General features: G+C 41.0%; 1 protein-coding gene across 1 annotated transcript in view; it reads right to left on the bottom strand.

Annotated features, from left to right (window-relative positions):
• ext1c (exostoses (multiple) 1c) overlaps positions 1-25,297 on the bottom strand; it is an 87,164-nt gene extending 61,867 nt beyond the window's left edge. The window contains exons 1-2 of the mRNA XM_079367853.1: positions 25,060-25,297; positions 12,413-13,799 (exon numbers count right to left, since the gene is read on the bottom strand). Of these exons, the coding sequence (XP_079223979.1) occupies positions 12,413-13,359 (947 nt within the window). The 5' untranslated portion in view covers positions 13,360-13,799; positions 25,060-25,297. The remainder of the gene's footprint in view (positions 1-12,412; positions 13,800-25,059) is intronic.
• Positions 25,298-25,526: the final 229 nt, after the last annotated feature.

The raw sequence follows: 25,526 nt of genomic DNA, 5'->3' as shown, positions 1-25,526 counted from the left end.
GTTAAACTGATGCTATTAAAGTGTGAAACTTGTGTTGTTCACAGGCAGCAGACTTTGCAAGTTATGTAAAGGCTTGGTTTTTCCCTTGCAAATATGTGGGTGCACCCTTTTCCAAACCTCAGACACTCGCAGACTGAGAAATTGTTCATAGAGTAGGGTCTGAAAAATACTGAACAACTGAACATATATATGTGTAATACTTTCAAAATTGAAGAAAGAAATAGACATGTTAAGAAGAAAAAGAGCCTTGACAGCTAACAAAATGTTCCAGCCAAAATCTGACTGTAAGTGTGAAGCCAATGGGTTTTTTTTGTTGTTGTTTTTTTTTTACCTCAAGAACAATCACTCATCAAAATTGACTCATCACTTTGCACTGACATGAACGAAATGATAAAAGGGGGGGAGTTCTTGAAATGTCTCCATATTCGTCAATAAAAAAGAACAAAACAGCCAGTTCCTTATGGAGCTATTAAAAGTGACTTTATTCCCCATGAACACAAAGTATGTAAGGGAGAATGTGCCCAAATCTGACCCTAAAGCCAACCACATTATGCAGGCTAAGTGTCAACTCAATCGTCAAATTAGTCCTCATACAGGAGTACCGAAAGACAACGTAAATAAGCTCACAATACATAATGACATTTTTCACACACACATAAAGAGCAGGTGGAGGTTGTTCACTTTAAAGAGAACATATCATACTCATTTTCCACCTCTCTGACAAACCACGAAAATTTAAAACAGTGCAGTAAAAGGGGATTTTTCACAATATGTCCCCTTTAAGATATTTAATTACAGGCACCCAAGAAGCAAACAGTTGGTAAAGGCAGCAATAAAAAACAACTAATTTTGACAGGCAGAGAAGTTTGAACAGATCCAGACTCTAACCCTCTAAAACTGCTTGGATTGCTATCTTCCTCAAACCAGCCCAAGACACCGATAAGTGAAATGTGTATCCAGATTTGAAACACTGGAAACTTTTTGACGAGTGAGTAACTACAGTATGCATCAATGAGATAGAAGAAGTGCATTTGGGCTCACTATATTTGACAAAAGCTAATCATGATGGCAAAACCTCAAAATGCAAATGACATAAATGCTTTCTGCATTTTAATTGGTCTCCAAGCGGATATCACCTGGAAATTGCCAGTGGTTTAAAACAAAATCAATCCTCAATGAGTAGTCCATCATATTTTTGCATTTGTCTTTGGTTGACCTTTCACTCTGCACCATTATTTTCTGTTGAAAAATCTAATACTCACATCCATTCATCCATAACTGCTGTCATATCTCTGAGCCAACATTATCAGCAAGACGTGTTCAAAGCCGCTCCTGTATCTGCACAGCGCGGCTTATACAGTCGACCTGGATTAAACAGATCTTCAAATCCTTTGAAAGAAATTGAGGTTATGCTCGCATGGATTTTTCTTACCAGCCAGAGTTTTGTTCCCGTGTGCACTGTGGAGCGCTTCCAAATTCCTCAAAAAGATCTGTTGAAAGTAGACTGTGTTTTTATATGATCATTGTTTTCATACATCTGTAGTATGCGCACACAGTGAGGTCAAACATCAGGCTGAAGGATATTACGAGTAAGGTGATCTCCTTATAGCAGCTGGACTGTATTAGCCGCACAGCATGAAGAAGGTTTTACATTTTTCCGGACAGAAACACCTTTAAAAAATGAAATCTGGTTTTATAGCCTCTACTGACAGGTTTAAATGTATAATATCAAGAATAGTCAAGTTGAACACATAAAATGAATGCGAGAGAGCAAATATCGCTGCAGAGATTGCCTGAGGCAGTTTTTGCATCAAGGTAGTATTTCATAATTGGTAAATAAATAAATGCTTCAAAACTGTACCGAGAAAATCTGTTTAAAGTTTGAATATGTTGCACTTTGTAAAGAAATGTGTCTGTCAGAGAATAAGAAGATTGATGTCACTCTAACTAAATGGAGTTATGGGAACCAAAAATGGCTTAAAGTTACAGAATTTGGGAAACCATTGGGTGAGGGCATTCGAGTTTACCACATCTCCAGTATAAGAACCTCAAAAGTTAACAGTAATGTCTTTAGAAAATGTACATCTGGACAGTTACTAGCCTGAGTTTACAAGCCTCTGCTCGTTGCCTGTCAGCTGCCAAAAGCCAATACAAACTATTCTTCTCTAGGCAATTATTAAAGGTTGTTGGATGGATGCACAATTGTTTTCTATGTCCCACCTGCATAGGCAATAATTGAGCAGAAAAGGATTGTAATTCATGAAAAAAGACTGAAGTCATTGCTAAACATACAAGAAGCCTGATTGGCTCTGTTTTAAGCTCGTTAGGTCTGCTGATTGTGCCCAAAAAAAAAAAGAAAAGGTTATTTGACATACACAATTTGTTTTTGGCTGTAGCTAGTAACCATTTGGTTTGTAGACTATGATTAACTATTTGCAGATACCAAAGAGGGAAGATATTGCTGTTTTTATGGCTTAAAAACCCTGTACAAAAGATGCTTGATCAGTAGATGTGAAGTTAGAATTACAGAATAATTAAATCAATGCACCCGAGTATGGACTACATTAACATTTACAGTGCTGCTGGCAGAGGACATCATGCCTGAGCACTAAGCTATCCGAGTTGCTTCTTGTAGATTGGATTAGATGACACCTTGCCTGACACTCTGAGGCCGATACTCTGGAGGAGCTTTCCCTCTCCTAACCTTTCACATGCGGTCCGGCTCATCAAAACATGCGTGAAGGCTGAGCGCTGGGGGGGGGATGGGAGGCAGGAATGCATAGATTATCAAGTAAGAGAAAAACGAAGGGACTGTTCGTCTGAGCATGTGTTTGTGCAGCCATGTGCATGCTGCCAACATAATGGCGTGCAAAACAATTGTGTGTAAGACGAGAGACAAAGCTTTGCTGTCAAAAAAAGTTTGCCATTATGGAGAAGCCCGGTTTTCTGATAAATTATGCATACCGGAGCTTAGGAATATGGGAGGAGGTTTGCAGTCAGCTGTAGGAAGACTCTGTACAGTACAGAAAGGAAAAATGCAAGAAGAGGACAAGATGTAGGAAGAAAAGTTCTGGGGTCAAGCAGAGGATACACACGTAGACTGTGCGAGTTCGAGACAGAGAAAAAGGTTATTACTGTAAGCTGCAAAATCCTCATATATCAGCGTGTGCGTGCATGAATGCCACACTAAATCTTTAACAGAAATTATACAATATGCAGCTGATTTTAATGCAAGGATTTAAATTAAGAAATTAAGAAATTGTAAGTTATGGCTGCGACTTTATTTCTGTCTTTCTCTGTTTCCTCCCCTTTCATTTTGTTACCACTTGCTGGATGTATTCAGTTTATATAATGACTCCTCCTTTAAGTATCCATCTCTTGAAAAATGAAAAATAAATCTGTGTTACAGAAACTAAAGGTAAAAGCCGAGTTGTGGGATGATCTATTTCTCTTTGTTTCACTTATATTTAATGGCTCTTATGCAACAGTCTCATTACCCATTTTTGTTCCACTAGAAATGTAATAGCATTGTGCTTCAAGACAACAACAAGCACCCATTAAATCAAATTACATTGAAATTGTTCTTAAAACCTGAGCTTGATGGATATTTTGTCATGTTACATTTTCTGATCTTGTCTCTGTGTTAAATGTGTTGAGAAAAAAACCACAGAGAGCTTGTTTGCCTCATGTGGCGTGTCCTCAGTGTTTTTGGTGTTGTAGTATGACTTGTAAACAACAAACCGTTGTCAGTGTAAATGCCCTCAGGCCAGACGGATGAATTATAACAAATTTCAGACAAACGTAGGACTACGTCTGTCGAGAGAGTCGCGCTGAAATTGCAGCATTTAGGAAGTGGGAGGAGTCAGTATGAGTCAAACAGTAAGCAGTGGTGGAAGGAAACAATAAAGGGGGGAGGGGACAAAGATTTGACCACAAACATTTAATGAGAAATGACAAGCAGGTTTTGATTGGTATGTGTAAGACCAAGAATGACATTTTGTTTTTTTTGCAAGACCGAGGAATGAAAGCTGTGGTTTATTTCTGACTTTTAGATGAGCAGTCTGTAAACCTCCGCCAACACAGAGCCAACACGGAGCCAAGTCCACATTACAGCCAAAGACCCATGAAGTGATTTGAAGTTAAATTTACTCCCTGACCTTGCAGACATGTTTATTGGATTTGATATCAACTGTTTCGCTGCATGAAAGTTCTTGCTAAAACTTAATACTTGATATAAGTTTACATTTCTGAAAAAAGACTGTCCCCAAAAATGACTAAATGATTTATAAAACAAATATAACCAGTTCCCCAGAATTAAGAAAAGTCAGGCTCTCGTATAATATGTTAAGATATGTGATCGGCATTTACATAGAAAAAAAAAATCCAACTCATAACACTTATTGTATTGTAGGCATTTTTTAAGAGAGTCGTGTTTTTGGCCATGTACACATAAATCCAAATATCTACTCTCCAGTTAGCTCTGCTCTGTTGTCGTCTGTCAACTACGTTCACCAGTTAGCTGCTAGCCCTCAGAAAGCTAGCAGCTAACTGCTAGCCCTCAGAAAGCTTGAGGGCAGCTAGCTGCTAGCCCTCAGAAAGCTAGCAGCTAACTGGTGACTGAGAACACTGACAATAAAAGCGTCTCGACTCAAAACAAACAGAGGTTTAGGTGAGTAAATCTAAAACAACAAGCTAAAAGATGTTAAATACTGCATTAAGCTTTGGTAACTTTTAGAGCTGGTCAATTATTTAAAATATGGCTCATTGCTATAAAGGACCCCTTTACCCCATTGCATGCTTTCATTTAAAGTAAATGAAAACAAAAAAACAATTGTAGCCCCTTTGCTACTCTGTCACTTTTTGACTTTATAAATATAGTTGATAAAAACACACTGAGGAATAACAACTAATGTGTTGGATTAGAAACTGGATGGAGAGCTGGAGAGGAGAATGAGGATGGATGGAGGAGTGAAGAAGTGTACGAGTGCCAGAGAAACACGAGCCTCCGTTTCCAAGTATTCTAAACAGAGACGGTCCCCATAAACCACAAACACACACACACACACACACCACACACAGACACACACCGCAGCATCTTCAGAGGTACACTTTCACAGGCCTTAATTACAGTGGGCTGCAGCATTTATTTGGTTCACCAAAAATCTCACATTGCACACACACTCTTACAAGGTTAACAGACGCAGACACACACACTGCAAACACACCCACAGTCATTTAAATTGGGCCTATATAGAAGTAACCACACGACAATAGGAGGTCTTGTCTGTATGCAGGCAGATAACAATGATACTTTTTTTCTTTCCAGTGCTGAGTCAGTTTTCACACTGCACATTAAAATTCTTTGGAGGTGTTATAGGACTGTTTATACAGGCTCATAAGTCTGCAAATTTCCTCTTCAGATTACATGCAGAGGAGCATTTCGAAAGCATTTTTTCTTCTCCCGTAGCAGATACATCATTCTCTCTTCCCTCAAGTCGTGTTTGGACCAATTAGTATTCGGCATCCATCCCATACAGAAACCCAGGTTTTTAAAGTTCAGTCGCTCACTCTTTCTCCTCTGACAACTTTAGTTCCTCCAAGAAGGGTTGTGAATAATGACCAATCTGGTTCTTTTTAAAATAAAGAGGCTCAAGCCAAAGAGAGAGGTGCAGAGTTATACACATCCTCCCCATCACCTCATTCTCTCAATCACATCCTGTCCATCCCTAATGAACACTCGTTCCTCTCCACGCTAACACACACACTTAGTTTTTTTGTTGGTCCGAAAGGGAGCTGAGAACTTTGTGTCTCCTGGTGTACCTTTTGTATCTCCTAAACACTGTTTTTCACACTCCTGCTCATTTACATTCACTGTACAATGCAACGTTTCTCCGCTCTTTTCTCAGAGAACTCGCTAAAGTGAGGGAAACTAGGCCATTAGACTGCAGCACGGCTTCTCCCTCGCTTTAAGTATCCTCTCTTTTCCAATTCCCCTCTTTCTACACTCTGTCTTTCTCTTCCCCATTTTTCAACCCCCCCCCCCCCATTCCCACCCCATTTCCCTTCCTGCCTCTTTCTCACTTTATTTCCCCTAAGTTGCCCACGGTATCCCTTGCTCTTTCTCTTATTATTTTGTTATCTTTATATCATGACATTCTGCTCTTGTTCCTCTCTGTCTTGCTGCTCTTATTGCCTTGGGTTCCTCTGTGTCCTACCTCCAACGTGTCTCTTTTTGCTGCTTCGTTCTGTTCTCTCCCATCATCTATAATCCATGCACACACACACACACTGAAAGTTACACACCAATTCAATAGACCAGAAAAGTATTTCGAGGCACCCTCTGTTCCTATTCAGATGTCTTTTCCCCTATGGCATATTTTAATGGGATTTTTTGGGTGCCATTTACTAATCATTACACACTTTAAAAGAGTGAAATTATATTAATAGAAATGGTGGGGACAAAGGTTCTGTTTTTAAAACCATCGCTAACCATGGAAATGCTATCATCGTTTTATGAAGGAAAAATCATTTGCATGATTCAGCAGTTAAGTAAAAAACAAACAAGTCATCATACAAAGAAATACATCTTTATTGTTGATGATTTAAGATGCCCAGACCTCGACGTGAAAAGCTCTCATTTCATCTTTTTTTTTTTTTTTTTTAACAAAAGAATGAGGCACAACAGCTTTCATCTGACAACAACCTGGCCTCTGAGAACAACTTTGGGACAATTTCAGGGCTTGTTGTGTATACACATAAAAGGCTTCACCTTCCATATGATGGTCATTGATTTCAGGCAGAATCACAACATGAAACTATATCGAAGGTAGTGGTCCTCAAACTTGTTTAGCTCAAGGACACCTTTCAGGTCATACATTTTTCCAAGGACCCCCTTATTATTGTAACGTTGATCAGCATATATTAATATAATGTATTAATGTACTATGGAGAAGTTAAAAAAGAGGCTATTAGTAGCCACAAGATGTCAAATGTCTTTTTTTATTGCATTAATGCAGTAATGTGTTTGGCCACTTTTGCTTTCCAGACTGTTATATGAGAAGCCCACTCAAGTGTATGATTCAACAGTATTATTAGGAAGACATTTGGATGACCAGAATGCATTGCTGGATATTCATGAGCAAATTACTTGTTTATAGGCTAGAATCAAATCTGAGTGTTGGACAATAGATGATTCAGTTCATTGTATGGAGTCGAGGCAGAAATCTCAGGCTTACATGAACTATCTGCATGGCGAGATGCCGCAGAATCTAACGGAGAAAAATATGTTATTTTAGGGACTTGGGAAAGCCAACATTTATTTTTTCGTGCAATTGATTTTGCTCAGCAGAATGTCAGAGGATTGACAGTAGAAGATTGTAGGCTGTGTGAACTGGAATGACATGTGATTAAGGATAGAAGAAATGGTTCTTGTGTTGTGAAATTGTGTCCCATTGGCCTGGACAAAAACATCGTTTCCAGCTGTTTGGTTCCAGTTGCCTCCTGGAGGACGAGTTTCAGTAATAGATGCATACATTTAAAGACAAAACACTGAACTTTATTTATGATTATACCATTAGACAAAAAAGGAAACAGTGGTGTTTCCGGGGTTCTTGTGATGTTTCCTGTGATGGTTGGATATTTTGCTGTATGGGTCAGATTGCGGGATGATGTTGAATTTTAGTGCTGCACAGGTTGAGTGCTTAAAATAACAAGCTCCCCCTGTTAGTAAGGGTTAGGGTTAAATAAATTCTGTCATATTTTTGTTAAATAATACAGTATATTTATATCTATATATATATATGTAGAACCAAAAAAAAAAAAGGCAGGATCGTTGGAGGCAGTCCCCATGGGGCCCTATTATTTTCTCACTCTTGCAAAAAGAGAGTTGGGATTTTCAGGTTTTACTTCAACCGAAAAATGATGTCATGACAATCTTTTCATCCGTCTGAGTCCCCCCTCCATCTTACTTCCTTATCCCCCTTCCCCTCCTCCTCGTGCCCTTTGCTGGTCTCTGTCTTCGCCGGGTCCCTCGGGGCTAATCTGCCGGTGTAGCAGATGCATGCGCTCATTAACCTGGTACCACCTTCTAAGAGCCTCACTGTGCGTGTCACAGAGAAACAATCTCATGCATATAGATCTGTGACAGTCCCACACAAATACAAAAAACAGACAGGCTCTCTCTGTGAAACTAACAATTATTTTCAGTCCGTGTGTTTTTATAAAATGCAGGATCTTTGGCAAATGTTGAAGCGTAGCGTGAAAGAAAAGCACAGAAAAGACTGATGGGAAGACTTCAAAGAAATAAGAGAATGTGCCAGAAAAGCAGATGGATGGGGCAAGGGTGGGTCTCTACCTGGCCCAATCATTCCTCTTGCATTTTGTTTATCGGAGTTTTCTTCTCTCTTTGTTGCCTATGAAACCCCCATGTCTTCTGCATAAAAGAAGAGACAGATCCCTCGCCCAACCTTCCTTCACACTTCTCTCTCTCGCTCCAAGGCTACAAACCTCACATTTCCACGAAAAGATATAGAAAAGAGAACAAAAGAGTTCCTTCTCTGTATTTTTCCCCAAATAGGCAGCTGTCTCTCACATTGCTTCCCCCATTCACACCCTTGCACCCACGGAGCTGTTATCCAGTTCCACCACATAATACCACACGGGACTCTCAACAACTCCCCCCTACTAACCTCCCCTCCCTGCTCCCACATCCCACCCCCCCTGCCCACCCGGGTGTCTGAGTAGTGGGTTGTGTGGAATAAATGAGCTCATTCATACAGTGTTGAGGAGCTCCATCCCTTCGCTGCCTGGTCCAATGTAAACAAGCTGAAGGTAGTCTGTCATAAGCTACAGCAGCTAGCAGTGTCCTTGGATCATAACCGCCTACAAACTGCTGAACCCAGAGTGAATGATACTTGAAAAGTCATATTGTGCAGTTTAAAAACATTTGCTGTGAGCATTCATTCGATAGCAACTGAAAATAACCGCCACCTCCAGGAGGCTCAGACTTTAACTCAAGTGTTGCCGTTTAACAGGCTTCTCTTACGCAAGCAAAGGTGGTCAGTAATACACACAACAAATTCAGGGATTGAGATGTAAAGAACAGTAACGGTTTTAATATTAAACAGTATTTACTCTCGAAAATCGTTTGATATGTTCAAATCATTTTAGGCAAGTTTAATTTCTTTACTTCAACGACTGTATCCTAAAGAGCCAAGAAAAATGGATTAAATTATTCAACTTTAAGATTCACTAAAGCCTTATAATCGATTTCAAAAGCTGATCTTCACAGTAAACATTGAGAATTAAAATAATATTAAACTGTGCTGCTCAGTGTTCACTTCACAGATTAAACCAAGTTGTCTGTATTACTGTTTGTTAGCTTGTAATAGCAAAGCAGGCAAAAATGGTTTAAAAATCATCTTCTGGAATTTTAATTCCTCAAAATGAAAGGTAAAAGGTTTGTAGACATGTATGTTGGCACCAACAGGTCGACTGAACTGAGATCTTATCCATCAAAGCTAGCCAGCTTGCTAACTTAAACTAACTACCAAGCTAGCAATCATGCCTTATAACTTCTAGGTGCTATCATTTTAGCTTAGAGAGTTATTATTTAGTACATGACATATCTCTTGGCTATGCTGTGTTCTTTGTATCCAGTGAGCAACCATTAAAATGTTGCTGTCTTTCTACACCTTAGTTTAACTGAAAACCATTAAAAGGTTGTTAAACAAGGATAGACTTACTCAGTTTTGACACTTTTTTATACGAGCTACTGCGGTAGAAATATATAAGAACTTGACTTCATAGAAGAAATGATTCAGGGAGACTCATATGGTTTTAGTTGAAGAAAGTTTAAACATACAAGACTCCAGAGGAGAAGTAAAGTCGCAGAACACGTCTGATGCTTGCCATCACAAAGTGGCTATTATTGTCAATGTCATATTAACCCATCTAAACTAGTTTAGATGTCTGATGTCTGGAGCAATTTGGAGCCAACATTAAGTTCTGCCAAACATGCAGGTATAAGGGCCTCTTGACACAGTTAGCTGTCCTTGCTTTTCTTATCAGGTCTGACAGACATCAGGAATAGTGAATGAACCAAATAATGTCTGTGCATCGAAATCTAAATAGATGCCAAAAATTCCACCACAGATAACTGTCCATCATTTTAGCCAAAATGAACCACTTTTATAAATACCACTTAAGGCTTAAGGGACTAAAAAATCCACTATGTGACCTTATGATGCGATCTGGCTTTTTGAGAGTAGAATAGCCACAGTGAAAAGGCTCAGGTTATAGGATCCAGTTTAGGACAGCAAATCAATGTTTTTTTTTCAGACACCATGAATAAATGTTACACTTTAAAAAGAAAAAGGCAAAAAGTCTGGCACAGGGCACTGGTTTAGCTCAGTTGTTATAGCAAGCATCCCATGTCCCATCAAATTATTAATCAGACAAGGGATCCATTTAAAACATCCTACTGAATATAAAAAATATATTTGTTAACTAATTGTCTAATAATGGAAGAAAGACAGCAATGATGTACTGATGTTCAAACAGTGCTTGAATTTCCCTCGGGATCAATAAAGTATCTATCTATCTATCTATCTATCTATCTATCTATCTATCTATCTATCTATCTATCTATCTATCTATCTATCTATCTATCTATCTATCTATCTATCTATCTATCTATCTATCTATCTATCTATCTATCTATCTATCTATCTATCTATCTGATAAGTCTTTCAAATGTTGCTTTGCAGTCTAATTGTGTTTGTCAAACCCTTTAGAGGAGTCTTACATACTTCTTCTCTGGACAGTTCCCTGAGGCTTCAACTCCTTATTCTCTACACTTCAGTTTGCATAAAATCCATCTTCTCCTGTCTGTGAATGTTCTGAACCATCAGACCAGCATTCTCTTGCTATCTGGGTATGAATGGACGGGAACAGACTTTATAGCTAATAAAGAGATGTGTCGGCACTTCAGCTTCAGAGAGTTTAACTGCAAAGTGTTAGGAGAAGAAGAGGCCGATGCTCTAAGATTGTACAGTATAGTTCCTCCACATATGCTTTGTAATTAGGCAATTGCACGGACCGATGGGAGGCCATAAATCTGCATGCAATCAAACTTCTGTTAGGCATTTATATTCATCCTTCTCTATATTTGAGAAAGAACCTGAAGTCTCTGGATTCAGGGTCCTCAATAGAACACTTTACAGAGAGAAAATACATGACATACAGTACATAAGTTCCTATTTAATGTTTTAAATACACTTTTTGAGTTCCAGTAAGCCAGTTGGGGGGGATAATAACAAATAGTGAGAGGATACATTTGTTTACCAAAATGCTGCCACATCATTTGCAGATGGATTTGTTTCGATTTTCATTACAACTCAACAATGGTCTCCACATACTTAACAACCAATCATACCAGCTGAACATAAGGCTGGAGCAGAAATGCATTGTGGTTAATGATATGTGTGTTTTAAAACTCCTGCAAAAGTGACATTCTGAAATTAATTAGTTTAAATAATGAATCATTGCCGTATGTATCGCAGATGTTGCCAGAATCTAATTACCCAATGTCTTTAAACCCACTCCATCCACAATCCAATCAGCGAACGGCACAATATAATTGATATTAAAGTGGAAAAGGTTAGCTTGTCTCCAATGCGAGGACAAGTCTTATGTGAAAAATAATAATAATACTGCATCCCTTGCCTCACCTCTGGGGTATTCAGAGATTTCACAAAACCATTCATAGACTTGACCTTTGCTATGGCTCGTTACACACAGAAGTTTCATTTGTAATTAATTAGCTGTATCTTTTTCTTTGTGTTGCACTGGTAAACACTGGGATACAAAATGGCTCTAACTATGGAGGTTCTTGTTTTTTCCGCACATTTTGACAAGCACATATTGTTATATTAATCCATGCTTTGAATAATAGAAAAGGTCAAGGTCAGTTCTTACAAGCTGGCCACATTACATCCCTTGTTCAGCTGTTCTCATGCAAATACAAGAACAAGAAAACTGCCTTTCAGAGACTTACGGCTGCGTTTAAAATCTTTGATCTTCAAAGCAACTGCCAAACATCTTGAACCTTGACTGTCAAGAATTGTGCAGCCATGAAAGAGAGACAAAAATACCCAGTGGGACCTAAAGCACTACCACTGACACTGCTCGCAGAAAATCAAAGACGTCTAAAAGACCAATAAAACAGCATGCTAAGTTCAAAAAAGTCGTGAATGGAACACCACAGTGTATTCCCCAATCAAAAAGATATCTGGCCATTTTGTTCCCTGTACATCTTTATATAATGCCGAACAGGCTCACACATAGCTTCTCATGTTTAACATCGCCTCAATGCTGCCCTCCCCAAAGGCAACCAATGTGACCCAAGTCTTACCTTTCATATTCCAAGTTGTCATGGTCACAGCGGGCATCTTTATGCTTCTCCCAGTCCTTCCCATGTCGGCATGTTGTTAGCGACACAATGTCCTTTCCGTTGTGGATGTGATGGAGAGCGTTTCTTGTGTCCGAACCAATGCCTGTGAGATACCGCTTTCCTTTGAACATCAGCAGGTACTTTCTCCGAGGCGGTATGGTGTTTCTCACCAGCCATCCCCGTTCTCCACCCTTCTGTGGATGATCCTTTGAGAACAGCGGGATTGAGACATCAAAACCTGGCCTAAAATGTTCCGTGTTGAGGCTGGCTTTGGCTAGGATGGCCTGGCCGATGTTGAAGCCCAGGTCCTCTGTGTAATTAGGCCAGGTGCCAGAGTACAGATTGAATATAAGGTGGTTCCGACCGTCATTCCACAGCGGGTAACCACGGATCCGTTCGTCCACATTGGGCACAAACTGTCCTGATAGCTGGTCCCGATCTAAGGTGTCTATCCCGAGCACAAACAGACACGCTTCTCGAGGATCTGAGGTGTAGTAACGGGACTCACCTATTGAAGTCAGGATCTTCCTGTAGCTTTCCGACACGCGGTCGTTTTTCTCTGATGGATAAATATACACCCTGAATCCTTCCCTTCCTCTGCGGCGACACCTCGAGAAGTCAAAACAGGTCTCCATGCGGCAGCGACTGTCCTTGTAAATGGCAGGCCAAGTCTGGCGGCGCTGGCGTGGCGATTCGGCCGTCCCTGGATCCGTCTGGAGCTCGTCCAGGTGGGCATAGCGGGGCAGGAATGCCTTGTCAGTCCAGTTGGGCCAGGGGCGAACCACTTCCCCTCGGTGCCGCGTCAGCAGGCGAAGCAGACGCAGCTGGACTCCTCCACCCCAATAAAAGAGGACCAGCCAGCAGCACGCACACAAGCCCAGCAGAACATACTTCTTACGCGCCTGCATGGGGGCCTGTCACTGTCTCTTTTTTCTGCTCTGTCTCTCTCTCTCTCGTCCTCTCGGTTTCCTCTCCTCAGCCCCTCAGCTCGATAGCCTCACAGGGGCGGGGGACTGATTTGTGATTTCTAACAAGGAGCTTCTAACGGAGGACAATGTGTTAACAAGGACATCCCTGCCTCTGAGTGTAGCCCAGTCCACTTTGCCATTTAGGACGATGAAATCCGAGTTACTCACTCCCCTCGCTCAATCTCTTCCTGCCTTCCCCATTTGCTCTCCACTGTACTCTCAGACGAGTGTATTAGCCGGTCTCTGCTGCTGTTGCTTCTGTATGCATTTCCTCCCCTGCCCGGTCCAGTTGAGAGTGATGAAGGGTGATTTCTCCGCGCTCACAGGCCAAGCTTGCTGCCTCATGGTGCCTGGCGGGACTGCTGTCTGCAGGGCCTCTCCTGGGGAAGAGTAAACAAACAAGAATACAGATCAGTACACAGGCTGAGTGGCCACTCTGCGACCAAGAGGGAGAAACACTCTGGGGTTAGCTGTGAAAAATCTGTCTTAAGAGATGCCATAAAGGAACACTTGATCATCACCAGTTTCATCTGAAATGACAAAGCTTTTTTCTTCTTCACAGCCGTGGTGGTACAAGTTAACTTTCTCGATTCCTGGTTTAGATCTCATCTGTGTGTGTGTGTGTGTGTGTGGCTGTGTGCTATGTTACATGACTGAACCACCTCCAGGAACAGTGGGGGTCCCCATTCTCTGGCACCCTTATTTTAGGGGTCCCGAGTTGAAACGTTTTTGGGAACTGGGGTTTTTTACCTGGCTGTTTATCTTTTCAGTTGTTGATCAATCAAGAAGCAGCTAAATGTTAAGTCATTTTAAACGTTTCTGAGAGTTGCCAAGAGCGTCCCAACTTGAGCTGGAGGAATATGACTCTGAATTGTGAGAGTAAAGGAGATCTTTTTTTCATACCAAAGGATTTAAAAGTGTCATTCTCCTTCCTCTTCTTGAGCTCATAGAGAGAAAAATGAGAAAGTCAGTGCATGCTGAAAAAGGTATCCATCCTTGATTAGCTACAAATCAGAACCATCTCTGCGTGACGGCAACCTTCCCTCTCCGTCCCTCTATTACTTCTGCATTCTTGTGAAAAAGATGGATATTTACAGTCTCATCTGTTCTGCGATGTGTGCCGACTCCTGGAACAGCCTTTTTAAGATAGTCACTCAAATCTGGAGCAGCAGACAGGACAAGATAGCATCACGGTCTTCAAGCTCCAGTTGAGCTGAGCCAGATACAGTTGATGTGCATTAGAGGAGAAAGTAAGAGAGCATCTTATATGAACATTTGGATGCACATATTGCAAACAGAGCCCATTTATGCCCCTAAATCTGCCGTTAACTGATGAGAGAAAACGTGATTTTGCAACGGTTTTTTCTGCCTCATATTTTTGCCAAACGACCCCCCCCCCCCCATAAACTCCCCAACGTGTACAGTACTTGTGTGTATGTGTCCCTGTGTGTGTTTGGAGAAGATCTCACAGTGAAGGGTAGTGTTCTTACTGCCAGCTGCCACACAAAGGCAGCTTTCAGGTCTCACCTGGCCGCTCCCCTCATTCACATTCCCCATTTCTGCCTCCTCTCCAGCCAAGCAGAAGTGATCCCTGCCTTCTCTGTTTATGATGGAAAAAGGCTTCAATCTGGTGATGTGGGTAAACAATACATCCTCTGATTTCCCCATGTCGAAAGGATGTAGGAAATAAGGATTTATGTCAGAAAAAACCTCAGCCTTAAGGAAATTAACAGAAAAAATGGTTTTAGCCCAACCGCCATTCTCAGTTTATATTAGTTTCCAATGGGAACTGTAAACACAGGGGCCCTGCAATAATCTTATTCCATAAATCTGAATCAAATTCCACTGCGAAATTTAGATATTTATGCATATGATACTTAATAGCAACACAATTATCTTATACCTATGTTACATAAGTGTTCCTATGGATATGCAAAGCACTTGCATAATGGGAAATAGCCTGCATTTATATGTAAATACATATTGAGTGTACTGGGTTAAAATGCTCAATTTTGGACTGTTAAAAAAAATAAAGATGTCTAACAATCCATTATTCCATTATTTTACCTCTTTTCTGGATGAATAAATCCAGATAAATAATTGAAAATACTTAGAACACTAAGAACTGCATAAATGGGAATATTTCATATTAGGTTACTAGCACTACGCAGGGTACATTTTTGTGTCTATATTAAAGACAGACAAAAACCTGAGTAAAGATGGGAACTCTTTACTGCCTATGGACATTGCTAGAATGTGGGTAATATCCCGAGGGAAATTTAAGGCATCCAGTAGCAGTATGCCAGACATGCAGGACACGAGACATGTGTTACAATAAACAACCTCTCTTACAAGATTTAGGAAGCCCCCTATATGACCAAGAATAAAACATGAAACCTGTGCAATTAGGAAAAAGAAATGTACATAACCTGTGCAGGAATAGAAATATATAAGCAATTTAAAAGAAACAGTTAAGGAACATCGGTAATTATACCTTTAAAAATTAAAGTTGGCACAAAACCAATAAAATACTAAACATGAGTATGACAGGGACGGAGCTCGTGGATACGTGTCCATTTGAGTCGGCACTGGAAACCAGTCTCAGGTTATGTTTCAATCAGCGTTTTTTGTTGTTGTTCCATTTTAATGGAACTTCAGTTTTACTCTAAGTGCAGTCCTTATAACTTGACTATCAGGCTGACTTTAGTCAACGCATCCAGTTCACATGAAGCTTTCCAGAAATGATTTCAAACTGTAACAGTATGTGCGAGCCTCCCAGCTGGTAGTGTCAGCCAAAACAGCACCAGATAATTCAGGTCAGCTGCTTTGCCACTGGAGACATAAGTGGGGGTTGTTTGGCACCTTCCTCGTTTCTACTTCACTGGCTACGACTGTGGCAGCCTGAGCAGCAGTCCAAGTTGGGGGAGAAATAGACACTTGGGATCCCATTACATACTCCTCATCAATAATTCACTTGCTACTTTAGTTAAGGCATTGATTTTTTTTTCTTTTTCTTCTTGCTTTACATCCACTGCCACCAACACACAGTTAGACCTCAATCTCTGTCAGGAGACGCTCCGCTGAGGGGTCTGTTTTGCGATACGTCTTGGAGATTTGTGGCTTCAGGGATAATTGATAGTGATGGGAAGAAGGTGTAATAGAAAAGTGATGGAGGGTATCATTATGATAATGGTAATGATGATGGTCTTGAAGAATGTATCCCAGTGAGTTATCTGATCTGACACCATTGGACACCTTTGCAAAAATGACAGCCTCTATTAAGTCTATCATGGATGTGTATATTGAATTATGTGACCCAAGGTGCTTTGAAATCAACAACAGAGGTTTCTCTTCCCATGCCAACACATGCCATTTTCAAAGAAATAGATTTTTTTTTTATAGCCCTTCACTTGACTTTCTTGGTTCAATTTAACTTGTCAGAAAACAGAAGCTCAAAGCTCGTTCCTGAATTGATTTTAACATTACAATAGAATGTTTCAGTTTATGAGGATAATACCTGACTCATACAAAATCATTTCAGACAATAATACAAAACATCAATTCTCTTGTTTTGCTGCTAACAGCTACAGGAGCGTGAGAGTCTTTGTTCCACTGTTTTTTGTTGATTCCTACCATTCTACTTTTGTGTTATGTTTGACCAAAAACATGAATCCAATAATGATGACTGTAAGCCAATGAAACTCTGGGACAAGCATGGACCTGACCAGGCCTGACAACATCCGTGCAATTTGGCAAGAAGTGGCTGTAAGTGGGGAGAGAGGTCCCTCTGTCATGGATCAATGATGGATCATTATGGTTGGGTGACTTGCGCTAGGGAAAAAAGCCACAAGGCTCATTGAATAAAGGGGCCTGAAGGTGGAAGGATGGGGTTCAAGGAGAGGTGAGAGCAGGATTCAGAGCCCCTCAATTCCACCTCCTGTCATTTGTTTCCCATTTATACTTTCTTCCCTGCTGTCCATCATTTCCCCCTTCTTTTATTTCCTCTCCTTCTGCCTCCGTCTTCCAGCCAACTCAAGCTGACTTGAGGGTTTCACATTGAAACGATGCCCCTATCTGCATGGTGTTCCTTTTAAAAAAATATTTTTATTTCATCCTTAATAAAAAAAAGGGGGGCTGAGGGAGCTGAGATACAGCAAAGTGGGCCCAAAATACTAAATCACAGACATAAGGAATACACTCAACAAGGCCGGAAAGTCTTTGATCATTGGCTCGCCTTGAGCGCACAAGAGACCTTTTTGGAAGGTTCATAAAGAGTGCGCTAAGAAACAACACGATGAAGAAAAACATAATATAACACACTCCGTTCAGCTTGAATAAAGTGGCAAGTTGACCATGTACTGTATGGAGTTTGATGGTAGGACAAAAGAACTGTCCTTCAACAGAAAGAGTCGCACCTTCCTTCTCTTACTACTGAATGTATTGAGAGAAAGTAACCGCAACTACATTACAAATTAGTATTTCAACCTTTTGCATCCTTACAGTTGACATTTTGGCAGGTACCATCTTGGTTTTTGGGAACAAGAAGTCATCAAATCAGGATAACAATTTTAGATACACTTTCTCTTTCTTTACACATGCCTCTATCCTGGTTAACAGGTCACTGCTGTAGGGATCTGTTAATATAAACTGGTCCTGTCCCTTGGCATAGCTTACTTTATCATCTATTTGATTACATTTGTTTTTTAAAGGGACTTAGACTTACAAAATAAACATGAAGCTGTGTTAAAAAAAACAACAACAACCGACCATAATCCAGTCAGATGTATTGGGTTATTTTTCTCATAGATTTCTATTCAATTAAAACAATTTGGCAATCAGTGGAGTCGCCCCCTGATGGCCATTAAACTCATTAAGGCACCTTTGCTTAGGCTTGACTTTTGACATCAAGAGACGACATCCACTTATTTTTTTAGTTGAAGCCTATTCTTGTATTTTGTTCCAGCTGGGATCTGTTGTGGTATGAAACCACAGTTTGATGAAATACTTACATACATGTTTGGGGGGCGCCAAATTAAGTATGAGCAAAATGTAAAGGACAACTAAAAAGGGCGTATCTCTTTTTCTTACCAATGTTTGAATCTGAACCTGGACTTCCTGCGGAAAACAGTCTGACGTGAAGGACACTGGAAGGTCAGCACTTAAAACGGGCAGGATTAAAACAAGTCGAGGGGAATAGCTGGTGAGGCTGAAGGACACTAAAGTGGTGATGGAGAGAGACAAAATGACAACAGGGACAGCGGCTTAATGATCAATAGCTCATACAGATGACAGCTCGACCCGATCCCTTCACTTCCTCCTCTGGGCTTCCCTGACTGTTTCTACCTGCCACAGTTTTCCACTGAACAACACCATTAAGCTATTCAGGGAAACGGAATTTAACTTTCTCATCCCATCTGTCTCCTTTAGATTGTGTTGACACAGCAGCTTATTCAACCGTGCTTATACAGGCTTTGATGGAAAATGAAAACTGGCGTGCTCTGAAATGGATGTCAACGATGATGGCCTTGTGCGGGGACTTTTTGAATCTGTCCATTTTTGTTTTCTTTCCACTGAATGGGATATTCTGAAGAAGAGATTTCAGCCTTTCTAAGCTTGATCGGCTTTTCCCTTATTTGTCCAATTTGCCGTTTCGTGGCCACAGCACCAGACATAAACACAATCGAATGAAATCCACCGCCACCATTACTGCCATTTTCCATATAAGCAGAGTCATTGCCACTGTAACAGAAGCCGCAGCAGCATTATCATGACTGAAGTGATGTGCGTAGTAGCACAGAGCACGTTGTAAACTGACACTGGATGAGCCAAATGGTAAAATGAGATTTTCATCCCATCACAAATGATACAGTGAGTTTGTTTAGACAGCCCACCTGAACGATGGAGACGTAGAACACACTGACGCAGATCTCGGGTGTATCTGCACTGTAAAAAACGACCGTTGTTTACTGGCAGCAGGCCTTTCAGTAACTTTCTCTGGTTGTGTGAGTTTCAGCGTGTGTCTACACTATACTTAAACATGCATCTGGCATGTGTGTTTTTGCTGGCAACGCATTTGTCCAGTAAAATGATGTGTTGTGAAGAAAACACAAATCTTGCGGTGTGGCGGAAGGCTCGGCGGAGCTAAAATTAAATCCTGGACTCTGTCATTACAGATATGACAGATATGACAGCACGACCAGGGAGCAGAAGTTATCGCCTCGTTTCAAAATCGTTTTCTCGTTTTGTGAGCTTAAATACTTGTTACATATTTCACCAAAACTGAAAGCAAGCTTGTGAGTTCAGGGAGTCACTTGTTCTGCCGAAATGGTTTTATTGTAGGAAGATTTGAAGCTTTCAGACGTGCCTTATTAAAATCTCAATTGAAGCAGCAGAAGAAGAAAACATACATTTTTTTCTTCAGCAGTCACATTATGTGAATCAGCTAAAAGGGAATCAGATTTTTTTTTTTCAATGTTACATGGTATTCTTTATCGTTTCCTTTGGTAAATCCTGCGTTAGCGTTGAGAACAAAATCATATGCAAATAGAATGCAAGATGGCAGTCTTGTCTGGGGACATAAAATTACTTACAGTGCCTTCAACAAGTACTCATCCCCGTTGAAACTTTCTTGGCATGATGCAACTCCGATTAAAATGATTAATTTAATTGGATTTGGAAGTCCATCATTTTGCAGTTGGTGTAAATACTACATGCTTTTCAAATGAACGATAAAAAGATGACAAACTACATAAGAAATACAAATATGACAAGTCTCGAATGTGCTGCTTTGAACCAAACTCAGGATCAGGTGCAACTAATTGCTCTCAGCTTAGTACATGTGCATCCAACAGAGGTCGGCCCTTTTGGACTGATCTTGTTCTTTAAGACTGTAGAAAGCGCAAATAAGTCTATTTGAATTCCATGTTTTTGAAACTGTAAACTTTGGAAAAAGTCCCAGGGGCAGATTACTCATCATTCAGGGCACTTTGTATCGTGAAGCAAAAAGCACAAACAAAGCACAAACTTAGAAAAATAAACCAAAATGTCTTGGAGCGTCTAGCGTCCTTGTAAGACCCCTCGAATGTGTCTCGTGACCTTATGGAGGCTACGTACCCTCAGTTTTGGAACCACCGTTAGCTATTGCACCATGTTTATAGAGACCCAGTTTAAGAGCGAGTCCAGTGAAGGATTTGCCGGGCTTTGATTGGCTCGTCAACTGTGTGTATTTTCATTGGTGTGAATGTAAATAGCATGAAAGCAGAGGTTACAATCTATTTCTGACAGTGCAACCTGTGCAGGGGTCTGTGAGTGTGAGCATTTTGTCTGTTCTCGTATCAGTCAGTGAGCGGTGAGCCAAAGGAAGGCGAGGCAGAAGATTCACTAACCGCAGTAAAAAGGAAGGGTCCGTCTCCCCTGACAGACCTGCATTAAAGGCTTATAACTGGGATGTGATCCATGGTCTATTTTCTGCCCTCACCTACGAGCTGCCCTTAAAAATGGAGATACTCTTAACACTCCCACACACTGTATGAATATATAAACACACACACACACACACACACACACACGCATATGCTGAACAAATGGCTTTTTAAGGGAAACGAAGTCTTCTCTCATGCCGTCTACACACAGCTACTAGAAAATTCTTTTCCATTAGTTCCACCGCCTCTGAAGCAAAATGGCCATAAACATAATAAAGCGCTGCTATTTTGAAGGCCATTTTCATAATATGGATAACAGCACTTTTGTCTCCACCTTAATGTAACAGTACAGGAACTCTGACACGGTTAATAAGATGTTTACCTCAAACCGAACGCCCTGAAAAATGTAAGCGGCCTCCCAACCGAGCTCACATACCAAAACCCAGCGTAATTATAAGCCGGCTTGATTAATTATGTCTCAACAATATGCTGCACACGAACGCCACAAGGGCTAATTAACAGAATGAACAAGATGGGTAGAAGCAGTTATTAGGAGGTTCAGGCTCACGCTCTCAATTTGAGAGAACGGTTTGCAGGCCGAGAAGAGGGACAGCAAATTGGCTAAATCACACATGGCCACGAAGATCATAGGGAACAGTGCAGAGAGAGGCAAAACCAACCGGGGACAGTGAGACAGCGAGTGCACCGTGCTGCGTTCTGGATGCCTGACTGTACACCTGACAACAGGCACAGCAGAGGCGACATGTAGTGAAATCCATCTGCCTTATTAACCGGCGCTGCTCACTGTGCATCCTCACCACTACTCATCTTATATGCAGCTACTCCAGCCTGCAGACAGTCCTATCACAGAGCTCGCATCAGGTCGGCCCATAAACAATCTGACCTTGACAAACACAGGGATGATATACGATCTGACCCTGGGATAAGGAAAGAGGGGCACAATTTAAACGCTGTTCAATTAAAAGAGAGTCCCTGGTGTGTGAGATTAAAGCAGTAGGTTCTTTTTGGCTTGAAGAGAACGGCCTCTTAAAAGATTTCCCTGCCTTTGAGTATACAGCTTGCAACGTACAGGGATTTTTAGTACATGTGATATGTTTTTAAGATTAGTCCCTTAGTCTAAAAAACATCATCAAAATGTTCAAAATAGTTAGCACAAAATTCCCAGAATGCAAGTGGATGCTTTCAAATCGGGTGTTCCCCAAACAAACGGTGATAACGTTTGTTAAAAGAGCACTTTTCAAAATCCAAGTTTCTTCACAGGAACAGCAGTGATTAAACAGAATACAGACAGGTTGTGAAATCAACAGCCAAGGCAACATTTAAGGAATAATAAACATTTTGAAGACCAAATTAATTTAAAGTGAGTTCCCCCAGTTAAAATCAGCACTTTAATCTTTGACATTAAAGGGCATCAAAGAACCAGCAGGTGTCAGGTTTGCTTCAAAATAATCAGCAAAGCTCCAACTTATAACTGATATTTCCAAATACTTTTACAATGATGACTAACTAGTTTATCATTAAGCCTTTGAAGTCACCCAAACAATTCATCCATTTTCTAAACATTTGACAGATTCAAAGTTGTTCCTCATCTGCAACGATTGATTATTTTTGTTATCACAGATCAAAAAATTGTAAAAAAAAAAAAATATGTTTTTAAAAAAGCCAAAAGCGGCTTCTTCAAAGATCTTTTTCTCAAAATAAATGTTCAAAAGGTTTCGTTTACAAAATGTTCCAAAAAGCAACGAGTCCAGCTTTTGAAGAGACAGCAGTAACATCAGTAAATATTTGACCTTTTTCTTGGAAGTAATCAATTGATTAAATTAAATTATTTAATAGCAAGGATGCAATGTTGCATATGGTTCCTATACAATGCAGGAAACTGATGGGTTGCAGTGGTTTTTTGGCTATTAATAATTTTCAACCCTTGGTTAAAGTGATTCATCAATTAGCAGAATATCTGTTGATTCATTTATTTTGATCAATTCATTAATTAAACAAAACAGCTCTACCTCCAACCATTCAGTGTATAAGCCTTTATATACACTTACTGTGTTGTATTTATTTTCAGCCTTTTTACTCGTCAGCCTGTTTAGAATGTCAAAAGATAACAGTGACCCATGGAGGGTTAACAGCGTTCAAAGGTTGCACGCTGACTCTCCTCTAATCGATGTCTTTATCATGGAGACGCCCGTCGTATCTGGTGTATAAAAAAACTCCCATTATTGGCCAATTCAAAGACCTGTGCTTCTCTTAATCACCAGGGACGGTATTACACAACCGTCATGAATGCAAAATCCCATCAAGACGAGGGGGCTGCTTTCACAATAACGCCATTTCATATACTAGATGAAATCCATGCAACGAGGAGCCGCCATCCCCAGAGAGCCTTTTTCTCCTCCACACATCCCTGCTTATGAAAGCATTTTACGTTGGATCACTGACGTCTCTGTCTCTTCTGTTCTTAATCCCAAAAATAACAAGACACTTGATATTAATTGCTGCAATGAACCTGGGCAGCCTTGTTTGCTTCTTAGGGATTCATTAATACATGGGCCACTTAGCAGGATGTGGAGGCAGGAGATTTTTTGCTCCTTCCTGAGCTATTAACCGCTGTATCGTGAATGCATGAGGGACAGGAGGAAGAACAAAGTGTTTTTAGTGTGGGCTTCATCAAGTGAAACAGTCATGCGGTTTGTTTCTTTTGACTGTTGGAACCATGCTGTAAGTAGCTTCGATTTAAATAGAAAGTCCCCACAGCTGTCAAGACAGGCTTCATTTTGACTTTCACAATTAAATCTACTGCGTTGTACTTCTGCGAGGATACGCCGTCCCGTACTCTCCTGTTCTCCAAATAAATGTTTCTGTCATGTTCCGCCTCTTCTTTTTCGGTGTACTTAAAGATGTAAGTGATTCAGCTCCCAACAAACAGTGTGACAGCTGAACTAGTTGGAACATTATTTAATATTCTTGGATGGTGGCAGAGAAAATGTGCCACCCGCAGCCCATCTGTCCAGTTGGAGAGGCATGTAGATCATCTGCCAAAAGATTTCAACGTGTGCGGAAGATTTCCTCAAACACTTTTAGAGGGCTGATACAAAAGCTTGTGAAGCAGCCAGATGAAGAAGAACTACAGTAGCGGTGGAAGTGATCATTGAGGTCCATGAAAGCATCAGTCTGAATAGTAGCAGACAAGCTGCATTCAAGCCTACCTGTCACTCAGTGACACGGAGATCTGGTGCAGGTGGAGGTCAACAGGGAGATCCAGACTCTCCGGCCCTCCCTCTGAAGCCGTTTCAGCGCCCTGATTGAACTGTTGAGCGTCCTGCAACAACTCCCAACAGCTGCACAGGATCTAAAACACCCAACTTCTTCAAAAATGCAAAAACCCTGGGATTTGATTGAGTTACAAACAAACACACACACACACACACACACACACACACACCGTCCGGACAAATAATCTGAGGTGAAGCGTGCTTCTCTGTCAGCTCCTGTCTGACAGTCTGTCTCTCCCTCCAGATTTCCCAGAGAGCCCTCTCGCATGCTCCTTTTTTTAAATTATTATCCAGCATGCACCTCTCTCATTTACCAGAACATCATCGCTCCCTGCTGCTTCCACGGCCACCCAGATTTACTGTCACAGGCTGTCAAATAGGCTGAAGGCTGGCATGGCACGATAATCCAGTGGTGAATTAAAGTGCCCCTGTTGCACTTATACACTCACTCTGTTTAGGTTTGCAAACGCCGACCCCTTTCTTCTGGGATGATTTCATCGCTCCACAATCACTACAATAAAAACAAAACTATTGTAAAATGTGGCTTTTATTTCAACGTGTGTGATTCCTGCTCCACACCAGAGCAGCGTGAGTGACAAAGGCAAACAATAAAGCAGGAGCAAGGAAGACAAATGAGATACGATCGCAACCTGTGTCGCCACAATATCAAGGGACAACTGGATGTGTGTTTTTATTATTATTATTATTATTATTATTATTATTATTATTATTATAAGCACGAGCCTGCATTAATCCATAAGAGCCAAATGATACGTAAACTCGGACACAACATGTAGCCTACCTTTCTCATCACGTTTATCCGTTATTGTTGAAGTACACACACCTACAATGAACACAGAAATCAGCCAGCACCATCCCCGCTGCGCACTGACACTTCTCCCCGACACAGAGCTCGTCCTTACCGGGTAACGAGCGGCGCTCTTCCCCTCTCTGCTTTGTTTTCCTCTTCACACCACGGCCGGCATTTGCGACTCAATTCCTCGCGCAAGGGGCAGGTCTCCCCGTCGGGATGTGAATGATGAATGTGCGTGATAAATTGTCCATTTTTTTTCTATATCCACAACAGTCCACACACACACAGACACGACCCGCCCACCGGTGGTGCTGATTGGTTCAGAGGCTCCTCGACGTCTTCGTCGCGCCGTAAAGACAACAGACACACACACACACACAGACACACACATCTGGATGCGAAGCAGCGCGACAGGAGCGCTTTGGAAACACCGATTTACGCACAGGAATAGAAACGACGTGGAGGGGCGTTACTGTTTTTTTTGGAAGGCCCCTTTAAATTCAGCCTCATATTTATTGTGACTGGAGATAATGATCTGGCTGTTTAGCAAATAGCTCACTTTACTGTCAACACTGG

Source organism: Symphodus melops (assembly GCF_947650265.1).
Source record: "Symphodus melops genome assembly, chromosome: 18".
NCBI lineage: Eukaryota > Metazoa > Chordata > Actinopteri > Labriformes > Labridae > Symphodus > Symphodus melops.
Note: the sequence above shows the minus strand (reverse complement) of the source record. Positions and strands in the feature narration are given on the sequence as shown.